Source organism: Amblyomma maculatum, chromosome 1, assembly GCF_055883805.1.
Source record: "Amblyomma maculatum isolate TAMU_Amacu chromosome 1, ASM5588380v1, whole genome shotgun sequence".
Lineage (NCBI taxonomy): Eukaryota > Metazoa > Arthropoda > Arachnida > Ixodida > Ixodidae > Amblyomma > Amblyomma maculatum.
Window position 1 is genome coordinate 481,399,743 of NC_139344.1, and position 27,341 is coordinate 481,427,083.

A 27,341-nucleotide genomic window follows, 5' to 3' on the forward strand; every position below is an offset into this window, starting at 1 on the left:
CCTAAACCGGCCTGAAAGTCCCTGAAGTCAAGGCCAAATTTTCCCACCCCCAAGATTTTGACGAAATTTTGCGTAATAGTATTCAAGAAGCGTAGCTTGTTGGCCTAGTTGGTGCATAGTTGAAGGTGAAAACCAGCTAAAAGAGGACGTGTTAGCAAGGAAGGAGTTCACAAGGACAATATAGCGTCGTACTTGTGCACTCCTTCCTTGTCCTCTTTTCGCTGGTGTTCATCATCAACTTGCGTAATAGAGTTCACGCTCTAGAAACGTCACGACGTATCATTAACCACACTGATCGCAGTCCCCTCGTTCGACACGCTTGGATTGTGACTCCGGTATAAGCACGCTTGCTCTGTTTTTTTATCAAACGTATTTGAGCTGTAAGTCTGTTTTATGCTATCCCGAACAAGGCTCCTGCGAGAGACCCGAAATATATTCTTTTTCAATATTACTTTCTTGATTTTGGCGCACTCCACTTTGAAACGTTTTTCTTTCATTAGGCATTCGTCCTAATTTTGACTTAGCTCGTACCCTCCATGCTTATTTCTCATCCGAGAGCACCGCAATGCCATCCACTTGTGGCCTTTTGTTACTTCTCTCATTGCACTTTGGCGCCTCTGCAAGCGGATAGTCGGTATAGAGCTCCTAAATGCAGACACTAGAAAATGAGCCCGAAGCAGTACATACCAATTATTGCAAGCTATGCCAAATACCTTTAGAAAAAGTGTGCCTACCCACTCTCTAGACAAAAGAGAGTTGCTCACCAATATTTCGAGACGCAACATCCATGATTGCGTAGCGCAACATCAAGGTTATGCTATATCAATATTTTTCTTAAAATAACGTCTGATGTTGCAATGAAGGAAAAACTACTGTCTCTGCTGGTTGTGGCTCTGTGTCGGGAAGGCAAAGTATTTTCCATCCTGAAGCTCTTTCACCGTTTCGCTTAGCAATATGTTCATAAACATATTAACACACTTACCTATTTCCCATTTGCGATTTGCACACCTTGATCGTGACCACAATAATGAGTGAACAGCGTGGACTAACGCATTTTCAAGTTCTTTACCTCGATGGTACAAGGGATCGTTTGAAGCAGCAATCCCAATGCATTGGTGATCAAGGTAGTCATTTAGGTTAAGAAAATTTGAAGATTTTATTTTGCAAGAATAAAGAGGAACCGGCGGTACGTGCTGCACAATGGCATAATAAAAGGTCTTCAACCTTCAAGCTGGGGGACAGAACGTGTCTCTTTATCGGGCAAGTGCCTCATTGTTCACTAGGAGCGCCTCGCGTCAGTAACCTTGAACATTGTGTGTGCACCTAATCTACAGTGTCAGTTGATACCTCCATTGGTTCTTGCTTTACTCCCTTTGGCGCCGCCATAGAGATATGGGGGACATGGTTATCTTGAGAGAAAAATACTTGCGACAGGCGCTGCGTGAAAACAAAGAAACATTGCAGTTTTTACACGTGCCTTAGATTGACGACAGAATAGTGGGCGAGAAAACGAGCACACTCCCTGTGCTTACCACTGGCCTCAGCAGAGATTTGCAAATTCCCTCTTTCACGCTTTGTTTTATTTCCGCTCATATATATATTTAACTACACGTTTAAAGCATCACTCGTAGGGAAATAGAATGTATTTTGAAGTTGCTTTTGAAGTCCACTGTGAAACCGGATCTCGCATGCTTCAGCAACGAAGGAGATTACGTGGCCGAAATATCAAATGCAATGTTTCTCGTCCCGTCTGACATGTTTTATTTCGTGCGTTTATAATAGCATTAGTGCGTGCGCGCGCGTGCGTGTGTGTGTGTGTGAATATATATATATATATATATATATATATATATATATATATACATGCTGGCCCTTGGCATAATAAAGCCCTCGTCTAGTCCTTTGGCCACACTCGTTGTTCTAGCGCGACAAAATGGCGCTCTGAGGTTTCTGCAGACTACAGGGGACATCAATAAACATACAATCCTTAACCCTTAACCGCTTCCCCGTATCGACGAAACAATCGGCACCGTCTGACACTCCAAACTGTTTTCGTCTCTGGACCTGCGCTCCGGGTATTGGCAGATACGCTTTGCCGAGGACGACAAACACAAGCCTTCTTTTCGTACACCCTCAGTGCTGCACGAATTTAATCGCATGTTCTTCGGGATGCGCAATTCTCCCAGCACTTTCCAGCGCACAATGCACACAGTACCTCGCTCTCTGAAATATCAAGCCTACGTTGTCAGCTTGGATGACATTTTGTTTGTCGGCAAAAGGGAAGATGACCAGCTCCATAACCTAGATAACGTCCTCAGAATATTCTTTGAAGCTGGCTTCCGGCTGAATAGCGAGGAATGCCAGTTTGGTCAATCTGAGCTCTCGTATTTGGGTTATAAGATTTCTGTAGACGGCATTCACCCGCTGCCTGAACTTATAGCGGCCTCACAAAGTGCACCATACACGCTAATATGAAGCCGCCGCAGACGCATCTTGGCGTTCATTCCTACACTACAAATTTCTTGCCAACTCTGCTTCCACTGCGGCTGCCCTCACCAATTTGCTGAAGCAGGGCGAGAATTTTATATGCGATGAGGTGCAGCAAGCACCTCTCCTGAAGCTCAAAGACCAGCTGAATCGACGCCTGGTGCTAAACCACTTTCACGAAGAATGGTACACAGAAGTGCCCACCGATGCCAGCAAGGTCGGCCTTGGAGCAGTTCTGCTCCATCCTGACCCAGAGTTGCCTACGTTAGCCGAGAACTGTCAAGTGCAAAGAGGCATTGCACTTGACAAACATGCATATGCAAAAGAGATTGACAAGCCAAACTAGCTCGAGTGCCTCGCAGTGCTATGCCATCAAAAACAAAAATACGTCTTTCCACAGCATATTCGGGCGGAAATTCACAATCATAACGAATAGTTCTGCAATAGCCTGGATGTTCACAAAAAAGTTTCCAGTTCGCCCATTGGACAATAAGGCTAGAAGAATACACAAAAGATGTTCTGCACCAGACGCTGCAAGGAAATGCCGATGCGTTGTCGTGCAAACCATTTGGTGCCTACTCCTCCAGATACAAGCCCAGCGAAAGGCAGCTCTTATTTAGAAAGCAACTCTAGAAAGCAACTCAAAGTTGGTTTGATGTGACCACTGGGTCAGAAACCGGAAGCAGCATCTGCTCGTGCTACCAACTCCCCCAGAGGAGGGCACATGCCACGTTGTGAAAGGCGCAGAACCCAGTGGCCCAAGATGAGCAACGGCGCCCGAGCGTATGTTGCCAGCTGCTAAACCTGCCAGCAGCACTGGAATTGACAGTTTATATGCGAACCCCTGTGGCAAAGCGGGAAGCCTGCCAGAAGAGGGATAGGCCAGCAGCCCGAAAGCGAGCATCCAATGCGCAAGACGCACTGAAGCGTTACTTCGACTGTCGACATAGGACAGCCTCTTGCTACAAAGTTTGCGATGAGGTGTGGCTGCGTCAGGGCCTCCAGGGAGTAGGCAGAATACTGGCCGCGAAATCCGTCCCAGTCTACGGAGGGTCCCGGAGCTCCTTTTTCAGCTGATAGTCTAAATAAATACCGTAGCAGTCTGGCCGTGTTATTCATGATGGAAAAATACAGCGCAAAGAAGGACAGGGACAAAATGAAGACACATAGAACACACGAGCGCTGACTTGCAACAGTTTATTTCGAGCCTTGTAGCCGTATATACAAATGTACACACGCCAACATCGCACTTGCGCAGTAGGCATACATTCATATCTCGATGAATAAACAGCGCTACAGACTATGACGGAGGTCAAGAACAAATATGACGGGCACTGACTAGCAACTGAAGATTATTGAAAACACAAGGTATAAATATCCCAGCCAAGCAGCACCAAACCACACAATAAACAAAAACCAATACATGAAGACCCCACACATTGAAGAACCCCAACCTCATGATCTGTTGAAGCGATTGACGGTTCACTAACACATATTTCAAATAATCGCATTATATGCCTGGCCTCAACGATTTCCCGGTTAATCTGTGCCGGATGGGCGTCCAAAATATCTGTCTGTGTTAGAAAAGGATGGCAGCCATCACACCCCTTACAGTGTACAACCAGATTAGATCCTCTTTCAATCTCTAATGATCTCTCGTGCTCTCGTAACCGGACATTGATACACCTTTCTGTTTGACCCACATACACTTTATGACAAGACAACGGAATCTTGTATATCACTCCTACTTTACATGGAACATAGGAAAAGTCATGCTTCACTCGACACGTCTTTCTTTCCCGCACTTTTTTCGCTGCTTTGTTCTTAACTATGCTACATGTTTTTGACAATTTATTTGGTGCTGAGAAACCCACATTAACATCAAACCTTCTTACAGATGCTTCTTACAGATGCAGTACAGATGCTCGCGAGAACTTTTCGGATGCCGGTACAGTACGTTTCGCTCTGTTCTCGCGCCGCTGATAGCTTTATCGTAAGCATGCGTACCTCGCGCGATCGTGTACGACGTTTGTATTACGTACTGCGAAACCAGCGCATTGATGACCATTTGGCCCATGCCACCGTTTGAGAACTGTTTGTTTTTTCGAGTGCCAGTGCGGTATGCTTCGCGTATCCAGCCTGAAACGGCGCGGTTAGCTGTGTTCACGCTGCTGCTAACTTTCTAACTTTTATCCCATGCAAGCGGACCTCGCGCGATCGTATACGACACATGTATTACGTGCTGCGAAGCGATAACACTTATCATTTCGCTCGTGCCGCTATTTGTATCTATCGCATACATGCGCAGCTAGTGCCAGCATGCACTAAGTACCGCTGCGGGCTCCTGTACCATGAATATTCAGCTCATACTAATATGTTGGAGCGTATAGCATCACGGTATCGGCGCTGCGTGCTCCATGACAAGCTCTAGGGCGGACCGTGAGCGCGATGCATTTTTAGATACTTATTTCGTGTGGCGAAAGGATAATCCTGAATTTTTCACCTCTTACAATAGTGGGCTTCAGATTTCGCGCCTTTCAAAACAAATATTGGAATGGTCGTGCTGTGCCGGAGTGCTGTGCACTACAAATTAAATAATTTACAGCGGCAACGCTGAAGAGATCGATAGAACATGTGAACAGAAATTAAGCAAACGCAAATTCTTGTTTACTGTGCTTGATAACCAGTGTTTTTTTTTTTTTACCTGTAGGGGCCATCTGTCAGAAAAATATTTTAAGACACATATTTCAAAATTAAAAACTAAATTAGGTCCAGTATGAAGAGTGGAGCTGCCAACAGTCCTACTGAGAATTGGAAACACTTCAAACAAATGCAGGTCAGGCATAATGGAGCATGTGTCGAGAGAACCAATGTAGGTTGCATATTTTCTCAGTATGCATTATTGTGCACTCACGAGGTGCTCTTTCCATGATTGCAGTATCAAGCACAATCAAAATATTTAGGTTTACTATTGTAAATATGTTATAGTGTAGTGTTTGTTATATGTGGCTGAATATTTTTCAGGCTGTTTAAGCGTTCATTTCACCCAGTCTTAAGGTAAGTTTTAAAACAGTGTGCTACTTTTCATTCTTCACAGGTTGTTAACTATTGCCCATGACCCATGCCTAGAAAACCTGTTGAAAGGATTCATGCGTGGACTGAGTTAAAATGATAAAAAAATCCTGTTCAATTCACGGTATTGGTTATTTATTGATTGGAAATAGATCTGAAGACCAGCCAGATACCAAAACTCCGTCACCATTCCAGAGCGTGCAGTGCCAGGAATATCTGGCTCGTCCTTTTGAGTCCGGTCGGCCGTCGGCCATCCACTTCACAAGCAGCTACAGCTGAAAGGTAACCATCTAAGAATGTAAGGTGTGCTCTTGAAGTCATTGAAATTTAGTGCACGTCATCTGCCATAATATTTGCAGCCGACTAGAAAGCAGCAGAGGACTGCGATTCTGATGTGGAAAGATAAATCTGCAATATGACATCCCGTCGTTTATCTCTCTTGTAACGCATGCTTACTTGAACCTAACTAGTGAGCGCTGTGCTTGCTTCTGAAGTGAATTTATTTTCTCTTAACAGGCATTCCATTTACCAAAACACCAATGCCAAAGAAGAGCTCCTACAAATTGACGACATTGTCATGCAATTTTCAAATTACTGACAGGAAATACATAAGGCATATACTAATGACATATATCATGCCTAATTTTTTTTTCATTTCTTCTTTGCATACAGGACAGCAAGCACGTTTTCAGGAAAATATTAACTGTGAAATACAAAGTATGTTGTAAGAACAAAGCAAAAATAAATGATGCCATTGTCTTCATTTGGCTGCCTCTGATCATTTTCTCCTGCTACGAAACATTGCTTGGCTGCTTCTGATGTATTCCCATAGCTTGTCCCTGGTAGCATGTGCAAGCCTGAACGGAGAGAACATGGAGCATTAGAGAGAAAGGGCTCTCTTTCCAAATCACCAGACTGACAGCTGTGACTCCTATATAAGCACATTTCGATGAATTGAAAGCAACCAGTAATTCAGTTTCATCATCATCATCAGCAGCCTGATTATACCCACTGCAGGGCGAAGGCCTCTCCCATATTTCTCCACTTAACCCGGTTCTGTGCTAGCTGCATCCACTTGACCCCTGCGAACTTCTTAATTTCATCCGACCACCTAACTTTCTGCCGCCCCCTGCTACGCTTTCAGTTTCAGTTTATTTAAGCTTATTTGCCAACAGCATGATTACATGGTTGGGTGACAACCTAAGGCCTAAATAGGAGTTAGCCCTCCGTTTCCCTCGGTCTCCTGCCTCCAGGTTCCCTCGATTAGCTGCCTTTGCCCATCTGCATAGTCTGCAGGACTGAGGGGGGGGGGGGGAGAGGTGGCAGTAGATTGCGCGGGAAGCTGGTTTCTCCTCAGACAGCATGAAGTTGTGCAGTGATATGCCGGATGTGATAATGCGACTGATGTTCACTTCCGTTGTCTTGAATGGCTGACGTATGGTGAGCCAAGTTGGGCGGGAATACAAAGAAGTTCTCTACGACACGCCTCACTCAACTCATCGGTAATTAAATACTCGTTTTGAATGCATCTGAGAGAATTGGCTGGGTGTTCCTGCAGCTGACTGGTCATCTAGTCTCTCAGGACTAGAAAACTAGGAGGGGAGACCTGCAGAACAACAAATAAACAGTTTAATTTAAAAAAATCTAATGCAGTTTAATCATACATTAGTTTTGGCATACTCAGCGTTCAGTGTATATTGCTTTGTTCTGTGACAATTCCATGCTGGATGTTTAATGGCAATCAGAAGAGTGAGGCAGATACTGCCTTTCCTTTGCAACCAATACCCCTGTAGTGGGTGAGTTGACTGCAATAAAAGATTTTTAAGCTTTTGACACGATGCCTTCATTTACATCATAAATTTGGCTGGTGAACCTTAAACAGCTTGTCATATCAAATGGTGCTGAAGGTGGTGTGACACCAGTTAATCTTAGTTTTAACCAATTGACTTATTGAAGAATATACCAATTTGAATTACTCTTCTTGCGTACGGTCTCAGGAGGAAGATTTCCAGCCGGAAGGCCTCATCTGCCACAAAGAAAAATGGCGCTCTGCTATTATCACCCAAAGGTGCGTCTTCTGAGATTCCTACCTGGCCTAGCTACATTTTTGAAAAATATGCTTCGGCCATAAATTCCACCATCATATTCGTTCCAATTGTGGGCCCGTCCACCAACAAGAACCTAAAATAGCAAATTAAAATTAATTTGTATCTTCTGGTTAATATTAGCCTGCAGGGCACACAAGCTACACAGGGCTTCTATACATGCATAAACATTTCACCTCACTTATTCGTAGTCATGGGTACCTTTGTCATTATTTAGTTTACACAACTATATCAAATGGCATTACCATTACATTAGACGAACGAGGACTAATCATAGAAAAGAAATAAGCTTGCGCTTGATAGGAAATCAAATTTAACCTGTGTTCAGAACAAGAACCAGACAACAAAGCAAATATTGCCGCGAAACCTTCAAAACTGTATTTGTTGATTTTTTTTAACAGCCGCCGGCATGCGGCCTTATCACTGATTCTGGCACGCGTATCAATTCTGTATTCCGTGTTTGTTCATGCTCGTTGTCGCGATACGACGCGTTATCATTTTCTTTGTCGCGAAAGATGCGCCGAAGATTCGGATCACTTTCGTATGTTTCCACAACGTTCCAGGGTGTACTACAGTATTTCCCGCTCAATTTAATCCAAACGCCAGACTATTTAATCATAGCGCCATAGAATTTAATCTAGGCGCCACTGAAAATAATCCAAGCGCCAAAACATTTAATCCTGCCGCCACTGATTTTAATCTGGTCTCACTCCAACAGTTCCTGGACAGCGAAGACCATTAAATCTATTTCATTAACCCTATAACCACGCTTATAAAATAATTGGGTTTTCTGAGCGTATTAATATGAATAATGCTGTCAGGCGATTCTGGTGGGTCATGTGACAGTGTAATGTGATTTGGTGTGACATGCGCGATAATGCGCCCATTTTTCAACTGTATCATCATGGGTGTCAAATGAAAGGGCTTTTCGAGCTTAATAAGGCGAATATAGCAGTGAAACGATTTTGCTGAGTTACATGACAGTGTAACATGATTTCTCTTTACATGCACGATAATTTGCTTTTTCTTTAATCTTATAATCATGGGTATCAAATGATTGGGCTTTCTGAGCGTATTAAGATTAATACGGTTGTAAAGCGATTTCGATGAGTCATGTGACAGTGTAACATGATTTGGTGTGTCATGCACGATAATGCATCCCTTTTTCAACAGTATCATCACGGGTATCAAATGAAAGCGATTTTCGAGCTTAATAACGCGAATATTGCCGTAAAACCATTTTGCTGAGTTACATGACAGTGTAACATGATTTCTTTGGACATGCGCGATAATTTGCTTGTTTTTAACCCTATAATCATGGGTATCAAATGATCGAGCTTTTTGAGCGTGTTAAGATGAATAAGGTTGTAAAGCCATTTTGATGAGTCATGTGACAGTGTAACGCGATTTCGTGTGACATGCGCGATAATGCGCCACTTTTTCAACAGTATCATCACGGGTATCAAATGAAAGCGCTTTTCGAGCTTAATAAGGCGAATATAGCAGTAAAACGATTTTGCTGAGTTACATGACAGTGTAACATGATTTCTCTTGACATGCGCGATAATTTGCTTTTTCTTCAACCTTACAATCATGGGTATCAAATGATCGGACTCTCTAAGCGTATTAAGATTAATAAGGTTGTAAAGCGATTTTGAGGAGTCATGTGACAGTGTAACGTGATTTGGTGTGACATGCGCGATAATCCGTCCATTTTTCAACAGTATCATCGCGGGTATCAAATAAAAGGGCTTTTTGAGCTTGATAAGGCGAATATTGCAGCAAAACGATTTTGCCGAGTTACATAACAGTATAACATGGTTTCTCTTTACATGCGCGATAATTTGCTGTTTCTTTAACCTTATAATCATGGGTATCAAATGATCGGGCTTTCTGAGCATATTAAGATGAATAAGGTTGTAAAGAGATTTTGATGAGTCATGAGACAGTGTAACGTGATACGTGATATTTTTAGCTTTGGGCACCCTATAGTCATGTGTTCCAAATGATTCAGGTTTTTGACAGTAATGAGGCGAATGTTTCAGTAATATAGGTTTGGTGAGTTACGAGGTCATGTAGCAAAATTATTTTTCTGTAGTTTTAGCCTTTTATGCCGATTTATTCGACACCAAGTGCAATAGGGATGCAAAAAGCGTATTATCGCGCATGTCAAACCAATTTACCCAACATCGTCTCATGACTCAGCAGAAAAGCGTTACTGCAAAATAGTTTTGCTGCACTCAGTGGATGATTCTGGCAAACATCATGATAACATTGAGAATGTGATGTATTACCGCTTATCTAAAAACAAACCGCGTAACTGTGCCAAATCACTCAGAAAAAAGGTATTACTGCAGTATTTGCCTTGGCGTGCTATAAAAGACTATTCATCATTTTATGCTGGTGCTGATAGGGTTGCAAAAAGTATTTATTTAAAGGGATATCAATTGTGTCAAGTCTAAATGTCTCATATTTCAGCAATATTTATTCATTCCAATACTCATCTTTCTGCTCTCAAAGCACCGACTCATTTGATACCTGTGATTGTACGGTTCAAAATGAGGGAAACAATAGCGGATGTTACACCATATCACGCTACATGACCTCGTAACTCAGCAAAGCTATATTACTGAAACTAATAAAATTAAACAGCGCAAGGAACGGGACGAAACACGAAGGAACGGAGACAAAGGCACAGGCGCTGACTAACAACTGAAATTTTATTCCGAAGCAGGACACATATATAAGGTACAAAGAGGGGGGGGGGGGGGGCAAATGCGATCCTGCACAATCACCGAAACAGTGTCGTCACGTCCAAGAGTAAAAACGATAAAAAAAAAGAGTAAAAAAAAAAAAAAAAAAAAAAAAAAAGAAAAAAAAGGTGAAAGGCCAAAAAGCCTAAAAGCGATAAAACCACGGTGTAAGAAGCCGGGACGGGAAGTAAAACCGGTAAAAACAGATATATACATAGCCAAAATGGTAAGTAAGAGCATTAAAATATAACGGTAAAAAAACACGGAACTAAAATCGTGGCACAAAGTGATTGCCCCGCCGGGGTGGTGCAGTGGTAAGACGCCCGACTACTGTGCCGGAGTTCCCGGGTTCGAACCCGACCACGGCGGCTGCGTTTCGATGGAGGCGAAACGAAGAGGCGTCGTGTGCTGTGCGATGTCAGCGCACGTTAAAGATCCCCAGGTGGTCGAAATTACTCCGTAGCCCTCCACTACGGCTCCTCTTTCTCTCTGTCCACTTTCATTCCCACCTCCCTCCCTTCCCTTACGGCGCGGTTCGGGTGTCCACAGAGCAAGTGTGACAGTTACTGCGCCTTTCCCTTCCTGTGAACCAATTTAACCAATTTAACAAAGTGATTAACAAATTAGCGGAGAGGGGCAATAATGAAAAGGATTAAACATTTACCCTGCATCTGAGAAATTCCAATTCTTTTTGCAACAAGCACAGGGAGGGTGCACTCACACATTGCTTATTTGCGCTATGGATTTCGAACGCTTCTGCGATTTCCCTGGATATCCTATCCCGTCCTCTAGCAAGAATTGTGCAGCGATTGAAATGTTGGTAGCAGGTTTTGTCCGGATCATCATCGTTATGTTTACACTTTTTGCAGTGCATAGCGAGGTGCCCGGAAATTGCAATGCTGTTTACGTTTTTCCTGTGCTCTTGAAGCCTAATGTTGAGACAGCTGCCTGTCTGGCCAATGTATCTCTTCTCACAGGATACGGGCAGGGAGTACACGACTCCGGTTTTACAGGGGAAGAGTTGTTCCGAATGAGTCATCCCACATCCACGGGCGATCAGAGGTTTGTTTACCTTCGCGCAAAGGGCGAAAACTTATTAGCGCTGAAAAGACGACGTCAACCCCTGAAGGTTTCGCGACTTTTCTGAGGCGGTGGCTGACCTCATGAATGTAGGGCATTACGACCACACTTCTGTGCTCCCTGTTGGACGCCGCCTGTGTGTGATGTCGTCCTCGTTTCTTGCCCGCGGAACTGGCCATGGACACCAGAACGTTCAGGGGATATCCGGTGGCTGACAGGCGCTCGACCTGGTTGCTAAAACTATCCTGGAAATGATGTTCACAGGACTTCTGAAGCGCATTTTGAAAACAAAGCCTTACTATGCTTCTCTAAATGAGTTTAGTATGAGCAGGCATAAAAGGCAGGAGAGGTTTCTCACCCCTGGGCTGATAGGACCAGCAGGTCTGCTCGTTAGAGAAATGCAGTCGCAAGTCCAGAAACCTAATTGAGCATTCATGCGGCATTTCATGCGTCGAAACCACAGGAATACATTGGCCAAACATGGAAAGAATTTCGGATACGATTGAGTTAATGCTTCGTGGCTGAAATAACTGAAACTTCATTACTGAAACATTCGCCTCATTACTCTCAAAAATCTGAATCATTAGGAACACATGACTATAGGGTGCCAAAAGCTAAAAATATCACGCATCACGTTACACTGTCACGTGAATCATCAAAATCGCTTTACTAACATTCATCTCAATACACTCAGAAAGCCCGATGATTTGATACCCATGATTATAAGGTTGAAAAAAATTATCGCGCATGTCCAGAGAAATCATGTTACACTGTCATGTAACTGAGCGAAATTGTTTTACTGCAATAACAGCGTTATTAAGCTCGAAAAGCCCTTTCATTTGATACCCATGATGATACTGTTGAAAAAGTGGTGCCTTATCGCGCATGTCACACCAAATCACGTTACACTGTCACATGACTCATCAAAATCGCTTTACAACCTTATTCATCTTAATAGGCTCAGAGAGCTCGATCATTTGATACCCATGATTATAGGGTTAAGAACAAGCAAATTATCGCGCATGTCCAGAGAAATCATGTTACACAGTCATGTAACTCAGCAAAATCGTTTTACTGAAATAATAGCGCTATTAAGCTCGAAAAGCCCTTTCATTTGATACTCGTGATCATATCGTTGAAAAATGGGCACATTATCACGCATGTCACACCAAATCACGTTACACTGTCACATGACTCATCAAAATCGCTTTACAACCTTATTTATCTTAATATGCTCAGAGAGCTCGATCATTTGATACCCATGATTATAGGGTTAAAAACAAGCAAATTATTGCGCATGTCAAGAGAAATCATGTTACACTGTCATGTAACTCAGCAAAATTGTTTTACTGCTATATTCCCCTTATTAAGCTCGAAAAGCCCTTTCATTTGACACCCATGATGATACAGTTGAAAAATGGGCGAATTTACGCGCATGTCACACCAAATCACATTACACTGTCACATGACCCACCAAAATCGCTTGACAACATTATTCATATTAATACGCTCAGAAAGCCCAATTATTTGATACGTATGATTATAGGGTTGATGAAATAAATTTAATGGCCTTGGCTGTCCAGGAACTGTTGGAGTGGGCACAGATTAAAATCAGTGGCGGCAGGATTAAATGCTTTGGCGCTTGGATTATTTTCTGTGGCGCCTAGATTAAATTCTATGGCGCTATGATTAAATAGCCTCGCGTTTGGATCAAATTGAGCGGGAAATACTGTAGTAGCAGTTTGCGACGTCATCTAGATTGGTCTGAGCAGCCTTTAAATTGAGCGTTGACGAGTGTGACGGGCATTCTTTGTTCGACGATCGACGAGCACGTTTGTTGCTATCGCCGCCGCCGGGTTGCTTAGTTCTTTTGCGGGCGAAAGACAGCCCAATAAAGAGACACCATCAAGCCTGTGTCTTCTTTTCGTGTCAACGGCCTTGTCACCACTATATGTGACATCTGGTGGAGGTGCGGCCTTTGATCCTTCAAGCGAAGACCCCAACCTTGTTTCTGTTACCCTGGAGGAACAGCCAAGAGGCCACCGAACCAGTCGCCGGCTTCAAGGGCTCCAACCTGAACACGGTCTGCTGCCGGACCCCATTCGATCTCGGAAGACATCGACGCTGACAATGGCCCAGCCTACAGCACCGGTTGTTTTCGTTCAACCCCGTGAACCCCCCTGCTTCCATGGACGACCGAAGATGCAGAAGAGTGGAAGGACCTTTTCGACCGTGTGGCAGAATTCAACGGCTGGAACGACGGCGCGAAACTCTGGCAAGTCTACTTTGTTCTTCAAGGACATGCCCGAGTTTGGTTCGAAAATCATGAGGCAGCTATGAAGGATTGAGAGATTTTCAAGGAAGCGTTTTTTACTGCCTTGTCAAGCGTCGTCCGAGCGGAAAGAGCCCAGGCCCTCCTTCAATCAAGACTTGAACTTTCTAACGAGCCTGTCCTGGCGTACGTTGAGGAGATGAAGCGCCTCTTTCGCCGCGCCGACCCTAACATGAACGAAGGTGATAGAGCCAAATTTTTTATGCGAGGCGTTAAAGAATCGCTTTTTGCAAGTCTTGTCCGAAATCCGCCAAAAACCGGGGCGGAATTTGAAACGGAAGCGTCTGCCACCGAGAAGACGTTGGACACCCGGATGCACCACTACGAGCGACCACTTCAGCCGGGCTACTCAAGCCACTACCCCAGCGCATCTGCAAGCGGAGAGAACCTTCGGTACCTCATCCGGGAGATCGTGCGAGAGGAGCTCCGCCGATTGATGGCATCCTCGCAACAACCCTAGGTGGCGACGCTCGCGGATGTCGTCCGTGAAGAAGTCCAGCAGGTGCTGGGCGTTCCTCAAGCGACGGCTGCGATTGTTCCAGCTCAAGATACAACAGCGATGAACTACGCTGCTGCATTACGTCGCCCACCGCCCCTACGTGATGACTTTACGAGCCCTCGCCGCTACCGTCCGGTTCCTGAAAACCGCCCCTTGGCCTCCCCTCGCTAAGCCTACCAACGACCCCCAAACACCAGGAAGTGCGACGCCTGGAGGACAGCAAATAACTGGCCATTATGCTTCACTGCGGTGAGGCCGGCCACATTCTGCGTCACTGCCCGTACCGACGAATCGGTCTCCGCGAATTTGCAGTCGACGCTCCACGACCACGCCCAGGTGAACGACCGCAAGAAATCGACAACTATCTGCGTAGCGGTGAGATTGCGCCGCTAAGCCGTCGGTTCAGGTCTCCATCGCCGTACAGGGCCCGCTTTGCGTCGCCAGGCCATAAATACGATGAAAGTGTGCGCGGAAGGTCTCCAAAACAGCGCAGGGGAAACTAAATAGAGCAACCTTTGGAGGTGAGGTTGCTCAACGGCGAAAAGACGAACATCCTCCGACGCCGACGACCACTAACGACGACACAGCCATTTCACCGCCGCTCCACACGACAACATCGACGACAACATGACCAGAGTGCAAGCCGACACCGCCGCCCAGCGAAGTAACAACGGTATGCCCCGGCCGTGACCAGAAGAAACGACGGAGCCGAGATCGGACACCAAGGCCCACGTGCAATGCGAGGACGCGAACGAGTGACCTTGAGGTTGATGTCGACGGTCGCAGAGTCAATGCCCTAGTAGACACCGGAGCTGACTATTCAGTCATCAGTGGACCGTTAGCCTCCCATCTCAGGAAAGTTACAACCGCTTGGGATGGCCCGCTGATTCCCACCGCAGGTGGCAACCTGATTACTCCATCGGGACGATGTACTGCAAGAATAATCGTAAATGGTCGTACTTACCCCACCAGCTTCGTGGTCTTGCAGCAGTGCTCCCTCGAAGTGATTTTAGGCATGGACTTCCTAAATTAACATAAGGCTATCATCGACCTATCCAAGCTCATCAAGCTCTCTGCAGACAAAGCCATTCCTGCTACGACGACTTCGACGCAACACATCGCTCTAAACGTCCTCGTGCCGCGCCGATCAAGCGTCGCAGTCTGCGTAGGTAGCGCAAACATCGAAACCGCTGAAGGCATCGTCGTAGGAAATATCCAATTGCTCTTAGAACGAGGTGTCGGCATCGCAAGAGGCATCGTGAACTTCCGAAGAGGTCAAGCTCAGGTGCTGGTAACAAACTTCACCGAAGAATACCGGCATCTCAATAAGGGCACGACGATCGCTTTTCTCGACGAATTAGCGGACCTCAAAGATGTATTCACCATCCACGACCAAATGCTGGAAGACGCACCGGACCAATTCCGTCAGCCCACATTTGACATCAACCCGGCATTGACCCACAGCAGGAAAGACCATATTCTCAGTCTTCTTCGAAGCTACGGGGAGTGTTGCTCGTCATCATCGAAGGTACGACAAACACCACTGGCCAAGCACCGCATTACAACGGACGAACACGCCCGGCCTCTGCGCCAAAGCCCCTATCGTGTATCGCCGCGATCAAGTTGAGGAAATGCTGCGTGATGACGTAATCCAGCCATCGAAGAGCCCCTGGGCGACACCAGTCGTTTTGGTGAAGAAGAAAGACGGCACACTTCGCTTCTGCGTTGATTACCGCCGCTTGAAAGCATTACTAAGATGGATGTCTACCCGCTTCCCCGCTACGTCGACACTCTCGACCGGCTCCGCAATGCAAGGTAATCCTCATCGATGGACCTGAAGAACGGATTTTGGAAAATTGAGATCGAAGAAAAAGATCGCTAGAAGACCACATTCATCACACCGGACGGTCTTTTTGAGTTCAAGGTGATCCCATTTGGCCTCTGCTCCGCACCAGCCACATTTCAACGAGTAATACACAGGCCTGGTATGCTTTAAGTGGCAAATTTGTTTGGTATATTTGGACGACGTTGTTGTCTTCTCGTCAAACTTTGAAGACCACCTAAAACGACTGCAGACAGTGCTGGAAGCAATCAAGTCATCGGAACTAACGCTAAAAGCAGAGAAGTGTCACTTCGCCTACGAATGAGTGAGTGAGTGAACTTTATTATCGGCTCTGGGATCTTTTTCTTCGCCTCTTCAACCGAGGCTGACGAGTGGTTGGCGCCCCCAGTCCAGGGCACCACTGGCTTTCGCCAGTTTGCGAGCTCTTGTGACCAGGTAGAGCTGAGCCTCCGGGTCAGAGCTGGCCAGCAAAGCCTCCCACTGTCTTTCATTTGGGTTTTCAATTTTTTGTAGTTGATGTGAGCTGCATTCCCATGTTATGTGGTACAGGGTAGGGGTCTTCCCGCACCACGGGCACTCGTCTCTGAATGTCGTGGGATGCATCATGTGTAATATGTGTAAATTAATGAAGGTGCCAGTCTGTAGCCGCCTCAAATCTGTGGCCTCCTCGTTGCTGAGCTTTTTATGCGGCTCCGGATATACTTTCCGCAAGCCTCTGTAGTGTTGTAGTATTGTGGTGTAGTCAGGGTCAAGCGGAATCAGGTCCTCTGTCGCGAGACTGTTGGGCGCACGGTAGGTTGCATGTCCTCGTGCTACCCTGTCTGCGTACGAATTCCCCGTGATCCCTGCATGCCCCGGAATCCACACTAGTGTTTGAGTGTATTGTTTTGTTGGCTCGCTTGTGGAAAAAAGGATTTGGTGCGCTACCTTAGATAATTTACCCCGCTGAAAATTTCTGCACGCGGATTGAGAGTCTGACAGTATCGTCAGACTCTCTCCCGTTTCTCTTCCTTGCCTAATGGCCAGTGCAATAGCCACTTCCTCTGCCTCCGTGACTGTACAGTTTTGGATCGAGGCGCTAACTACCTCCCGGCCTTCGCAGTCTGTGACCGTGGCTATCGCCCTCTTTGCGTTGGTTTCGTATAAGGCTGCGTCGGTGAACCTTGACGTGTCTTGTTGACCGAAATTTTTTCATAATACTCTGCCCTTGCCTGCCTCCTTCCCGGGTGTAGGCGGGGGTCCATGTTTCGTGGTATGGGCCGAACTCGGTACCAATTTCTGGCTTCCCGCGATACCTCTCTTGTCTTGTTATAAGCCTGCAGGTGTGTGCTATATCCCAGTCTTTCCAACACCCGTCTTCCCGTCCTCGTTTGTAGAAGTCTGTTTAGCTGTGACTTGATTTGGGCTTCTGCTAATTCTTGTATTGTATTGTGCAGACCCAGAGCTGCTAGCTTGTGGTTCGGTGTGTTCTTGGGGAGCTTGAGTGCGGTCTTGACAGCCATTTTGATGATGGCGTCCGCTCTCTCTTCCTCTCTTTTGGTCATATTGAAGTAGGGTAGAGCATACGCTACTCTGCTAATAACGAGGCTCCGGACAAGTTTGAGTGTGCCGGGCTCTTTCATCCCCATCTTTTTGCTGGTCACCCGTGCTATCATTCGGGCGACCTGCTGAAGTGCGTTTCCTAGGTCACATCGTTAGCAAGGATGGCATTCGTTCAGACCCCGAGAAAACAGCTGCAATAGCACGATTCCCTGCGCCTGCCGTCAAGAAAGCTGTGCGCAGATTCCTTGGGCTGTGCGCTTATTATCGACGATTTGTCAAACTTTTCGCGCATCGCCGAATTGTTGACGCAGCTTACAAAGGCTGACGTACCTTTTAAATGGGAAGCGCCGCAAGGGGAAGCCTTTGACGAACTCAAGCGCCGCCTGCAGTGCCCTCCTGTACTTGGCCACTTTGATGAAAACTCCGAGACTGAAATTCACACCGACGCAAGCAGTGTGGGCCTAGGAGCCGTTCTCGTCCAGAAGAGTGCCGGACAGGAGAAAGTAATCGCCTACGCTAGCAGGTCCCTCACAAAATCTGAAGTCAATTACTCGGCTACAGAGAAGGAGTGCCTCGCGATCATCTGGGCCACTTTTAAGTTTCATCCATACCTATACGGCTGACAATTCAAGGGGGTAAGCGACCATCACGCGCTCTGCTGGCCGGCTAATTTGAAAGATCCCTCCGGCTGCCTTGCCAGATAGAGCCTACGACTTCAAGAATTCGACTTGACTTTAGTCTATAAGTCGGGCCGGAAGCATTCCGACGCAGACTGCTTATCACGAGCTCCCGTCGACGCTCCCGAAGGACGATGACGACGACGCCTTTTTGGGACCGGTAAGCGCCAGCAGTTTCTCAGAACAACAGCGATCAGATCCTGAGCTGAAAGCGCTAGCCGATTACTTACAAGGAAAAACCGCTTTCCCTCCTGGTGTGTTGAGGCGACATTTATCTTCGTTCGCTTTAAGCAATGGCCTCTTCGTGAAGAACTTCGCACCAAACTGGACTGCGCAACTCCTTGTAGTGCCTAAAAACTTCCGGCAGGAAATTCTGCAGGCGTTGCGTGATGAGCCCACAGCAGGCCATCTCGGATTTGCACGCACGTTGCGTCGAATCCAGGAGAAGTACTACTGGCCGCGACTGCCTGCCGAAGTTGCCCACTACGGGAAGACATGTCGTCAGTGCCAACGACGCAAGACGCCGCCTATCAGACCAGCAGGACTACTAAACCCCATTCCGCCCCCAGACCTGCCCTTTCAACAAATTGGGATGGAACTCCTCGGCCCCTTTCCAGCTTCGTCTATGGGTAACAAGTGGATCATCGTGGCCACTGACTACCTTACCCGTTACGCCGAAGCAAAAGCACTACCAAATGGTATCGCGGCAGAAGTCGCCAGATTTTTTGTCTAATAAATCCTTTGCGACGCGGCGCCCCAGAAGTGCTCATCACGGACAGGGGAACGGCGTTTACGGCAGCGTGGACGCAAGCCATCCTGGAATACAGTCACACAAGCCATCGACGAACAACTGAGTACCATCCCCAGACCAGTGGGCTTACGGAGCGCCTGAACAAAACAATCGCGGACATGATCGCCGTGTACGTCCACGCTGAAAACAAGACCTGGGACGCCATCTTGCTGTACGTAATCTTCGCGCATAACACGACAGTCCAGGAGACGACGAGAGCGACCCCGTTCAAGCTTGTGTACGGCAGGGAGGCCACGACGAAGCTCGACGCAATGCTGCCGCACGTAACCAACGAGGACAACCTTGACGTCGCCGCCTACCTGCAGCGTGCAGAGGAAGCCCGACGACTCACACGCCTGCGTATTAAAGACCAACAGCGCACCGACAGCCGACGATACAACTTGCGACGATGCCACGCAGAATACAACCCAGGAGCGCAAGTGTGAATTTGGACACCAATTCGCCGTCGCGGACTCACTGAAAAGTTGTTGCGTCGATACTTTGGGCCGTACATAATCATTCGCCGCGTCGGACCACTGGACTATGAAGTCATTCCCGACGGAACGTAGGCATCACAACGGCGACGCGCACGCCCAGAAATTGTACATGTTGTACGATTGAAACCATATTACGCGCGTCGAAGAATCTGTAGCGTTTTTTTTAAGGGGGGAGTAATGCCTCGAAACCTTCAAAACTGTATTTGTTGTTTTTTTAACTGCCGCCGGCATGCGGCTTTATCATTGTGATTCTGGCACGCGATACAATTCTGTATCCCGTGTTTGTTCATGCTCGTTGTCGCGATACGCCGTGTTAACATTTTCTTTGTCGCGAAAGATGCGCCGAAGATTCGGATCACTTTCGTACGTTTCCACAATGTTCCAGGGTGCACTAGTAGCAGTTTGCGACGTCATCTAGATTGTTCTGAGCAGCCTGTAAATAGAGCGTTGATGAGCGTGACGGGCATTCTTTGTTCGACGATGGACGAGTACGTTTGTTGCTATCGCCGCCGCCGAGTTGGTTAGTTCTTTTGCGGGCGGAAGTCAGCCCAATAAAGAGTTAGTTTTATTACCATCAAGCCTGTGTCTTCTTTTGGTGTCGACGGCCTTGTCACCACTACGTGACAATATACTAGAATACCTGTAGCGAGCTTCAATGATTACTAGCATAGACTTGCTAAATGCATTTTTGTAATTTCGTTCAACCCTTCCTGCCAAGGCTGGGCTCTCAATGCGGACGTGTTTGCTGGACCCTATGCAGTGCGGTATCTGCCAGATTTATTGAAATTCTTTGACAGCCTTTGTTTCGGGCACAACAAGAGGAATATTTGTTGTTCCTTACATTATAATTTTTATGCTTAAAAGAAGCTTTTAAGATAGCCACGTCGAAAACGTTCCATTTAAAATGAACAAATTTAGCCTATTTGTTGTTGATATGGTAATGAATGGTATGGTAACAAAAACAAACATTTCTGACAGTTTTGTATTCTGTATATGTCGCACTTCATATTTACTGCACTGGTGTAGAACATGCTTTCTTGAATTATGTTTATTAACACTGTCACTAAGCATGCTGTATTATATATGTGCAAGAAATCAAGGCCTTCACATGAGGGCTTTACATTACGCTACCGCGGGACTGGGGTAGCACAACTGTAGACAACTCAGCTCCCGAAAAAAACAAAACAAAAAAACTCATAGGCGAGCGGAAAAACAAAAAAGGCAAACTGCACAAAGTTGGTTTATAATATTAGCACTCCACAATTTATATACACTTCACTACAACTGCTCAGTCATGACAATCGAATGCTCGACAATCTCAAGAAAAATGACAATCCACATCAAAGAGTCGCGTACCCCGAGTCGCTTTGGGACGTTAAACCCCATAAATGAAATAAAGATACAAATAAAACCAAAACTACAAACCTTTCCACTTTACCTGATAACTTGCGCCCGACGTTGATCTTCAAGTATCGCATTACGAAATCGGATGTCTTTTTTTCTGGATACGAGGTCGAAGAAGCTCTACAAGGTGCCGAAGCTACTGGGTGACATACGCAGGTACCTGCCCAGAAGAGCAGAAGCCAGTGAGGTGATAGCGCTTGGCATATTAAAGTCACTACGAAGTTAACTTACTCCCTGCATAATACTCCACGTTCTAGTCATGAAGCAGCGGCAAGAGGTTGTAGCCTTGGCCCAACCGGGCGCGTTCCTCCCAAGATGGGCGCACACACCACCACCTCCGCAGCGAACCTGATTTTTTATCTGCCTTTCGGAACTCTTCCAGCATGACCATAACATAGTCGCAGAGGAGAATCGAAACGATCTCTTCACCCTTTGAAATAGTCGTCATTGCTTATCCGCTACAAGTATGCAACTGGAAAATAAGCGAGAACTGCAATAAAACAACGCAAGACTGTGTGTGTGCCCCGCCGGGGTGGCGCAGTGGTTACGGCGCTCGACTACTGTTCCCAAGGATGCGGGATCGAATCCCGGCCGCGTATATCCGATCCCAACAAACGGATGCGGCGCGAGGGGGAAAACGAAGATGGAGAGGGAGAAGAGGCCGTCGGCTGGCTCTTACGAGCTGCGGCCGGCACCCCCATTGCCTCGGCGCCCGTGTTGTGGTGGCAGTGTGCGATGCGCGTTGTTGCGTGGATGTGTGTGCGCGCTCTTGTGCTATACTTGTGCCGCGAGTCTTCTGAGTCTTCTGCGTCTGAGCCCTTCGTGGCTCAGACGCAGGTTTGTTACATACCGCTTACATGCAAATCGGCCCCGAAATGCGATCTATTTTATGAGGTAACCCAAGCCTTGTATTTCGGCAAGATCCCCACTAAGGTACGACTGTATTACTTAACGCCGTCCGGTGAGCAAAGACCTGCATTTAAAAAAAAGCAAACCGTCCGCAGCTGTGCTTTCTGACCGCCTCTATGCGTGCAGACACGTTCCGCCGTGCATGCAGTGAGAATGATTTGTGCATTTCGCAAGGCGACAATGAAATGAAAGTGCGGAGATTAAAAACACTTGGCTGCATTCGGGATGACGTGTTTTGTTCTACTGACAGTAATGTGCGGCTTCTGCAAGCTCTAAATGAAACAGCTGTGATTGAAGTTTGGTTATGTGTAAAGCACAAAGTTTGTTACTCGTCCGCTTTCATGAATGACATGCACGCCCTTTTTTATTTGATCTTGGAAACCAATTCCAAAATTTGGAGATCGCCCGCACTATCATCAGAGGAACTGACCTTTACAGTATGAAACATTGTTTTTGTATGCTACTTTTTCGATAAATGACAGCCATGTGGCACTTTTCAGAACAATCTTGTTTGCGTTATGCCCCGTCGCCATCTGCTGCCTCTGACTGCACTCACGAGTTTTGTTTCGTTAATTTGGTCACTAAACAGCGTTTTGTTGCTATTTTGGTGTGGTATAAGGGGTTCAACTTCCAAAAGCAATTTTTTTTTGCAAACAAAGTAAGTGATAAAAGTTTAATGACAATTTGTTGCTACAATATATTAATCCATTTCTCTCCACCACCAGCCCAAAGTGCCATGTCCGGTGAAAGTATATGTCTATACTGATCAGTTAAGCGAGACAGAATGCATGAAACAAAGTCAGTGACTGTTGTATCGCGATGTGTGTCGCGCTAAGGATAGAAGCAACTACATGGTTGCAGGAACAAGAAGAACAAGAAGGGTTTATTAGCACGCCCTTTTATAGGCGATGGAAGGAGGCGGGGCAGTAGCAGTGCTAAGCGTACAGTTTGCGGTAGCACTGATAAGACTGCGCTGACACGATAAGGCAGACAGCGCATGCCCGATACATCCTCCGAGGGGTAATGAAAACAACAAATGTTCAAGCTATTTGATTAAAAGCAGCGTCGTACTGAAGACGTTGCGGTGGCTTCACGGTACGTGCCGACCTCCTTGGAACTGGTGTCGGTCCAGGCAAAGCTAGTGGAATATGGTTTCCAGAGCCTCCGAGCACCGGACTGTCGGTGGCGGACTGTTGCTGAGGAGAGTCAGCAGATGTTCGTATTGTGGCACCAGGCGAGATATTTCGAGCAGATTGTCCGGGGTTATCTGGTTCACGCTCGGACGAACCGCTGTCGTCGTCACTATTGTCTGCTGCACACTTCTCACGGGTTTGCAAAAGATGCCGCCTGTTGCGCCTAAACACCCGATGATCCTCCGTTTGCACTTTGTAGGACCTGGGAGCCGCAGTGCCAACGACAGTACCTTTCTTTGACCATGTCTTGTCCCGGATCCTCACGACAGAAGGCTTTCCGCTACTCTTCTGATGGTGCTTCTTGACCACAGTTGTATGCACAGCGCCAAAATCTGGAAGATTAGCTCTCAAGCACCTGCCCTGAAGAAGTTCTCCAGGTGATCGGCCGTCCTCTAGTGGCGTACAGCGGTAGGTCAGCAGACCTAGCCAGAAGTCTTCCTGTGAATGTTCACATTTCTTCATGATCCGCTTTACCACCTGAACACCTTTCTCTGCAAGTCTATTAGATTGCGGGTAGCGGGGGCTGGATGTGACGTGAGCGAAATCGTATGCTCTTGCAAAGGCTGCGAACTCGTGACTGGCAAATTGTGGCCCGTTATCGGTGCACACTTCAAGCGGTACGCCATACCTCGCGAACATGGCACTGAGTGCAGCGATTGCCGTCCTCGCAGTAGTGTCCACAAGTTTCTCGACTTCTGGAAAGTTAGAAAACGCGTCAAACGCCAGGATGTACGAGCTTCCCCCAAAAGAAAAAATATCAACACCAACGCGATACCACGCACATCGAGGGACTGGGCGCATCAGTAGTGGTTCTTGCGCTTGCTTGTAAGCAAATTCGCGACAAGTCGGGCAACCCTTGATCAATACACTGATGTCACTGCTGAGTCCGGGCCAAAAAACAAGACGACGGGCTCTTTCTTTGCATTTCTGTAGTCCCAAATGCCCGGCATGAATTCTTGCTAAAATGCCTCGCCGCATGCATTTTGGTATCACAACTTTCTTGCCTTTTAGCAATATACCATTTACGACGGAAAGCTCAGACGAAAATGGTTTAAGTTCCCCGTCGACATTCTTGCCAGTTGCCAGGCAAGAAATCACTGCCTGGAGGTAGTCATAGCGGGCAGTTTCATTTGCCAGCTGTTCACGTGTTGCATCCGTCACCATGTAGCCCAAGGCGGCAACTGCATGTACCTCCACGTCGTCAGTGGCACCAGTGGTGTCGTCTTGAGCAGCCGGAGATGATCGTGACAGCATGTCTGCCAAAATGAGGTGCTTTCCTGGGACATACTGCAATACAAAGTCGTATTTCAGAAGTTTAAAAAAAAACCTTTGGAGGCGGGGGGGCATGTCACAAATTCCTTTTGCAGCTATAGATAGCAGAGGTTTATGATCTGTCTAAATGAAAATCTTCTGTCCGTAAATGAACTGGTAAAACTTGTCGCAGCCAAAAGAAATGCTAAGCGCCTCTTTTTCAATCTGAGCATAACGCTGCTCAGCTTGCGTGAGCACACGAGATGCATAAGCCACTGGCCGCCATTGGCCGTTATGGCACTGCAAAAGGGCTGAGCCAACGCCATCTTTCGATGCGTCGTAAGTTATCTTAGATTCTTTTCGGGGATCAAAGATGGCTAACACGGGAGTCGTGCTTAAAATCTGTACGACACTTTTCCACTCCCTCATGTGGTTTTCAGTCCACTCGAACTCCGAGTGCGACTTGATAAGTGCTCGCAGCAGCGCGGTTCGCTCAGACAGGCGCGGAACGTACTTGCCAAAATAATTCAACACACCGAGCATGCGCTGAACATCGGATTTGTTCTTGGGCACTGGCGTTTGCAGCAAACTTGGCACAAGCTTTGGGTTTGGCGAGATGCCATTGCGTGTAATGATATCGCCTAGGAACTGCACTTCGGTGACGCAAAACTTGCATTTTTCTGCGTTGAACGTTAGGCCGGATTTTTCAGCTGCTTTCATTACTGCAACTAGTTCCTGGTCATGCTCTTGTTTGGTTTCGCCCCACACCAAAATATCATCGATGTAAACGAGTACACCGGGAAGGCCATCGAAGACTTCACTCATCCGCTTTTGAAAAACTTCGGGAGCAGATGAGATACCGAAAGGCAGCCGGAGATAACGGTATCTTCCAAAGGGTGTAGAAAACGTGCATATTGTGGACGTCTTTTCGTCAAGTAGTATCTGGTGAAAACCCGAATTTGCGTCCAAACAGCTGAAATAGGCTGCGCCGGCCAATTCCCCTTCCATGTCCTCACGCTTTGGGAGCTGGTAGTGCTGCCGTTTTACGTGCTCGTTTATTTTCCTTGGGTCCATGCAAACCCTAAGTTTGCCATCCCTTTTCTTAACCAAAACCAACGGGCTTACCCAGTCTGTCGGGCCATCCTGTTTGACGATGACGCCTGCACGCTCCATTCTACGCAGCTCCTCCCGAAGTGGTTGTCGCAGGGACAGGGGAACCCGTCGGGCTGGTTGAACAACTGGAATCGCAGATGGTTGCATGACCATGTTGTACGGTTGCTTCAGGCAGCCTAGCCCCTGAAAGACATTTTTGAAATCCTTGAGCGCTTGGTACTCCGAAGCATTTACAGTAGCCACCGTGCGATGGACAAGTCCCAGAGCTTCGCTTGCATCTAGTCCCAGAATGGCTTGACGGCCGTTCTTTACAACAAAGAACTTCACAGTGGCGGAAGCGTTTCCGATAGTTACTTCCTGTGTCGTTGTTCCGAAGTGAGTTATGACACCCCCCGTGTAAGCTCTCAGCACCGCACTTGTGGGCGTTAACTGCTGCGACTCCCTAGTCTTGCGGTACATAGATAATGGTAACAGACTGGCCTGGGACCCGGTGTCTACTTTGAAGCAAATATTTCTTCCGGCAACTTGTGCTTCCACTACCCAGTCTTTGCTGCTTCCTCTTTCAGTTCCTACTTCTAGAATGTCAAAGTCGTCACCGCTGCTGTCTTTACTAACTTGTTCAACTTTAGACATTCCTTCACAGCAAACCGCGAAGTGGTGAAGTTTTCGACACTCATGGCACTTTTTCCCGTAGGCTGGGCACTGTCTGGGTCTGTGCCGTCGGTTGCACTTTTTGCAACGGTACTGCTTCCTGCAGTCATCATCACTTTTGCTTCGCGATGGTGGCCCGTGCCTTGACACAGCATCGACCAGGTCGTCCGCAGCTTTCCAGACCTCGTTTCGTTGTGCGAGAGACTCGGCTACCTTGCAGAATTCTTCAGCTTTCAGCAACGTTAAAGACTTCCCTCGAAGCATTTTCCCGCGCAGCTTTGAGTTATTCGTGCCAAACACGATCTGGTCCCTGATTAGCGAATCACGCTGATCTCCGAAATTACATTGCGCGGCTTGCTTTTTGAGGTCCTGGACAAACTTCTCAAAAGGTTCTCCATCTGCCTGCTTCCTGGAGCGAAACACATAACGTTCGTGAACTTCGTTGCTCACCTCGGCACAGTAGGTCTCAAATTTTCCAACCAGCGTTGCGTAATCGTCCTTGCTTTCGGCTGCCTCGAACTTGAATGTGTTGAAGACGTCGAGCGCTTCATCGCCGGCTATGCTCAGCAGGAGTGCGGCTTTTGCAGAATCGCTGCGAGGTTGCTCCTTCGTTGCGGTCGCCTGCAGGAACAGGTCGAATTTCTGCTTGAAGCGTTTCCAATTCTCAGAGAGGTTGCCGGTCAGTTGCAAAGGTGGCGGGGTCTTTAGAAGTTCCATAGCTGTCGCAGGATCCCACTTCTGACACCATGTATCGCGATGTGTGTCGCGCTAAGGATAGAGGCAACTACATGGTTGCAGGAACAAGAAGAACAAGAAGGATTTATTAGCACGCCCTTTTATAGGCGATGGAAGGAGGCGGGGCAGTAGCAGTGCTAAGCGTACAGTTTGCGGTTGCACTGATAAGACTGCGCTGACACGATAAGGCAGACAGCGCATGCCCGATACAACTGTTTTCACATAGAGGAATAGAGAAGTAATTCATTTGTAGCCAATGTGCATGAAGCAAAAAAGGTACTATCATTGGCATGTTTTAACCTTTGCAGCATATCTGCGCTCTTGCTGCCCATGCAGCCACTAGTTGCTACTGTTACGATATGGACAAACTGTCCCGATGAACTAGAATTCTGGCAGGGATTATCCACA

At 46.9% G+C, this 27,341-nt stretch overlaps 1 protein-coding gene across 1 annotated transcript; it reads right to left on the bottom strand.

Annotated features, from left to right (window-relative positions):
- Nucleotides 1–23,030: 23,030 nt before the first annotated feature.
- On the bottom strand, nucleotides 23,031–27,102 carry LOC146210086 (uncharacterized). Its single transcript, XM_084581828.1, has 2 exons — nucleotides 25,560–27,102; nucleotides 23,031–24,470 (listed from the first exon to the last, which is right to left on the bottom strand). The coding sequence occupies exons 1-2, from the start codon at nucleotides 26,913–26,915 to the stop codon at nucleotides 23,031–23,033; spliced, it is 2,796 nt and encodes a 931-aa protein (XP_084437954.1). The 5' UTR covers nucleotides 26,916–27,102.
- Nucleotides 27,103–27,341: the final 239 nt, after the last annotated feature.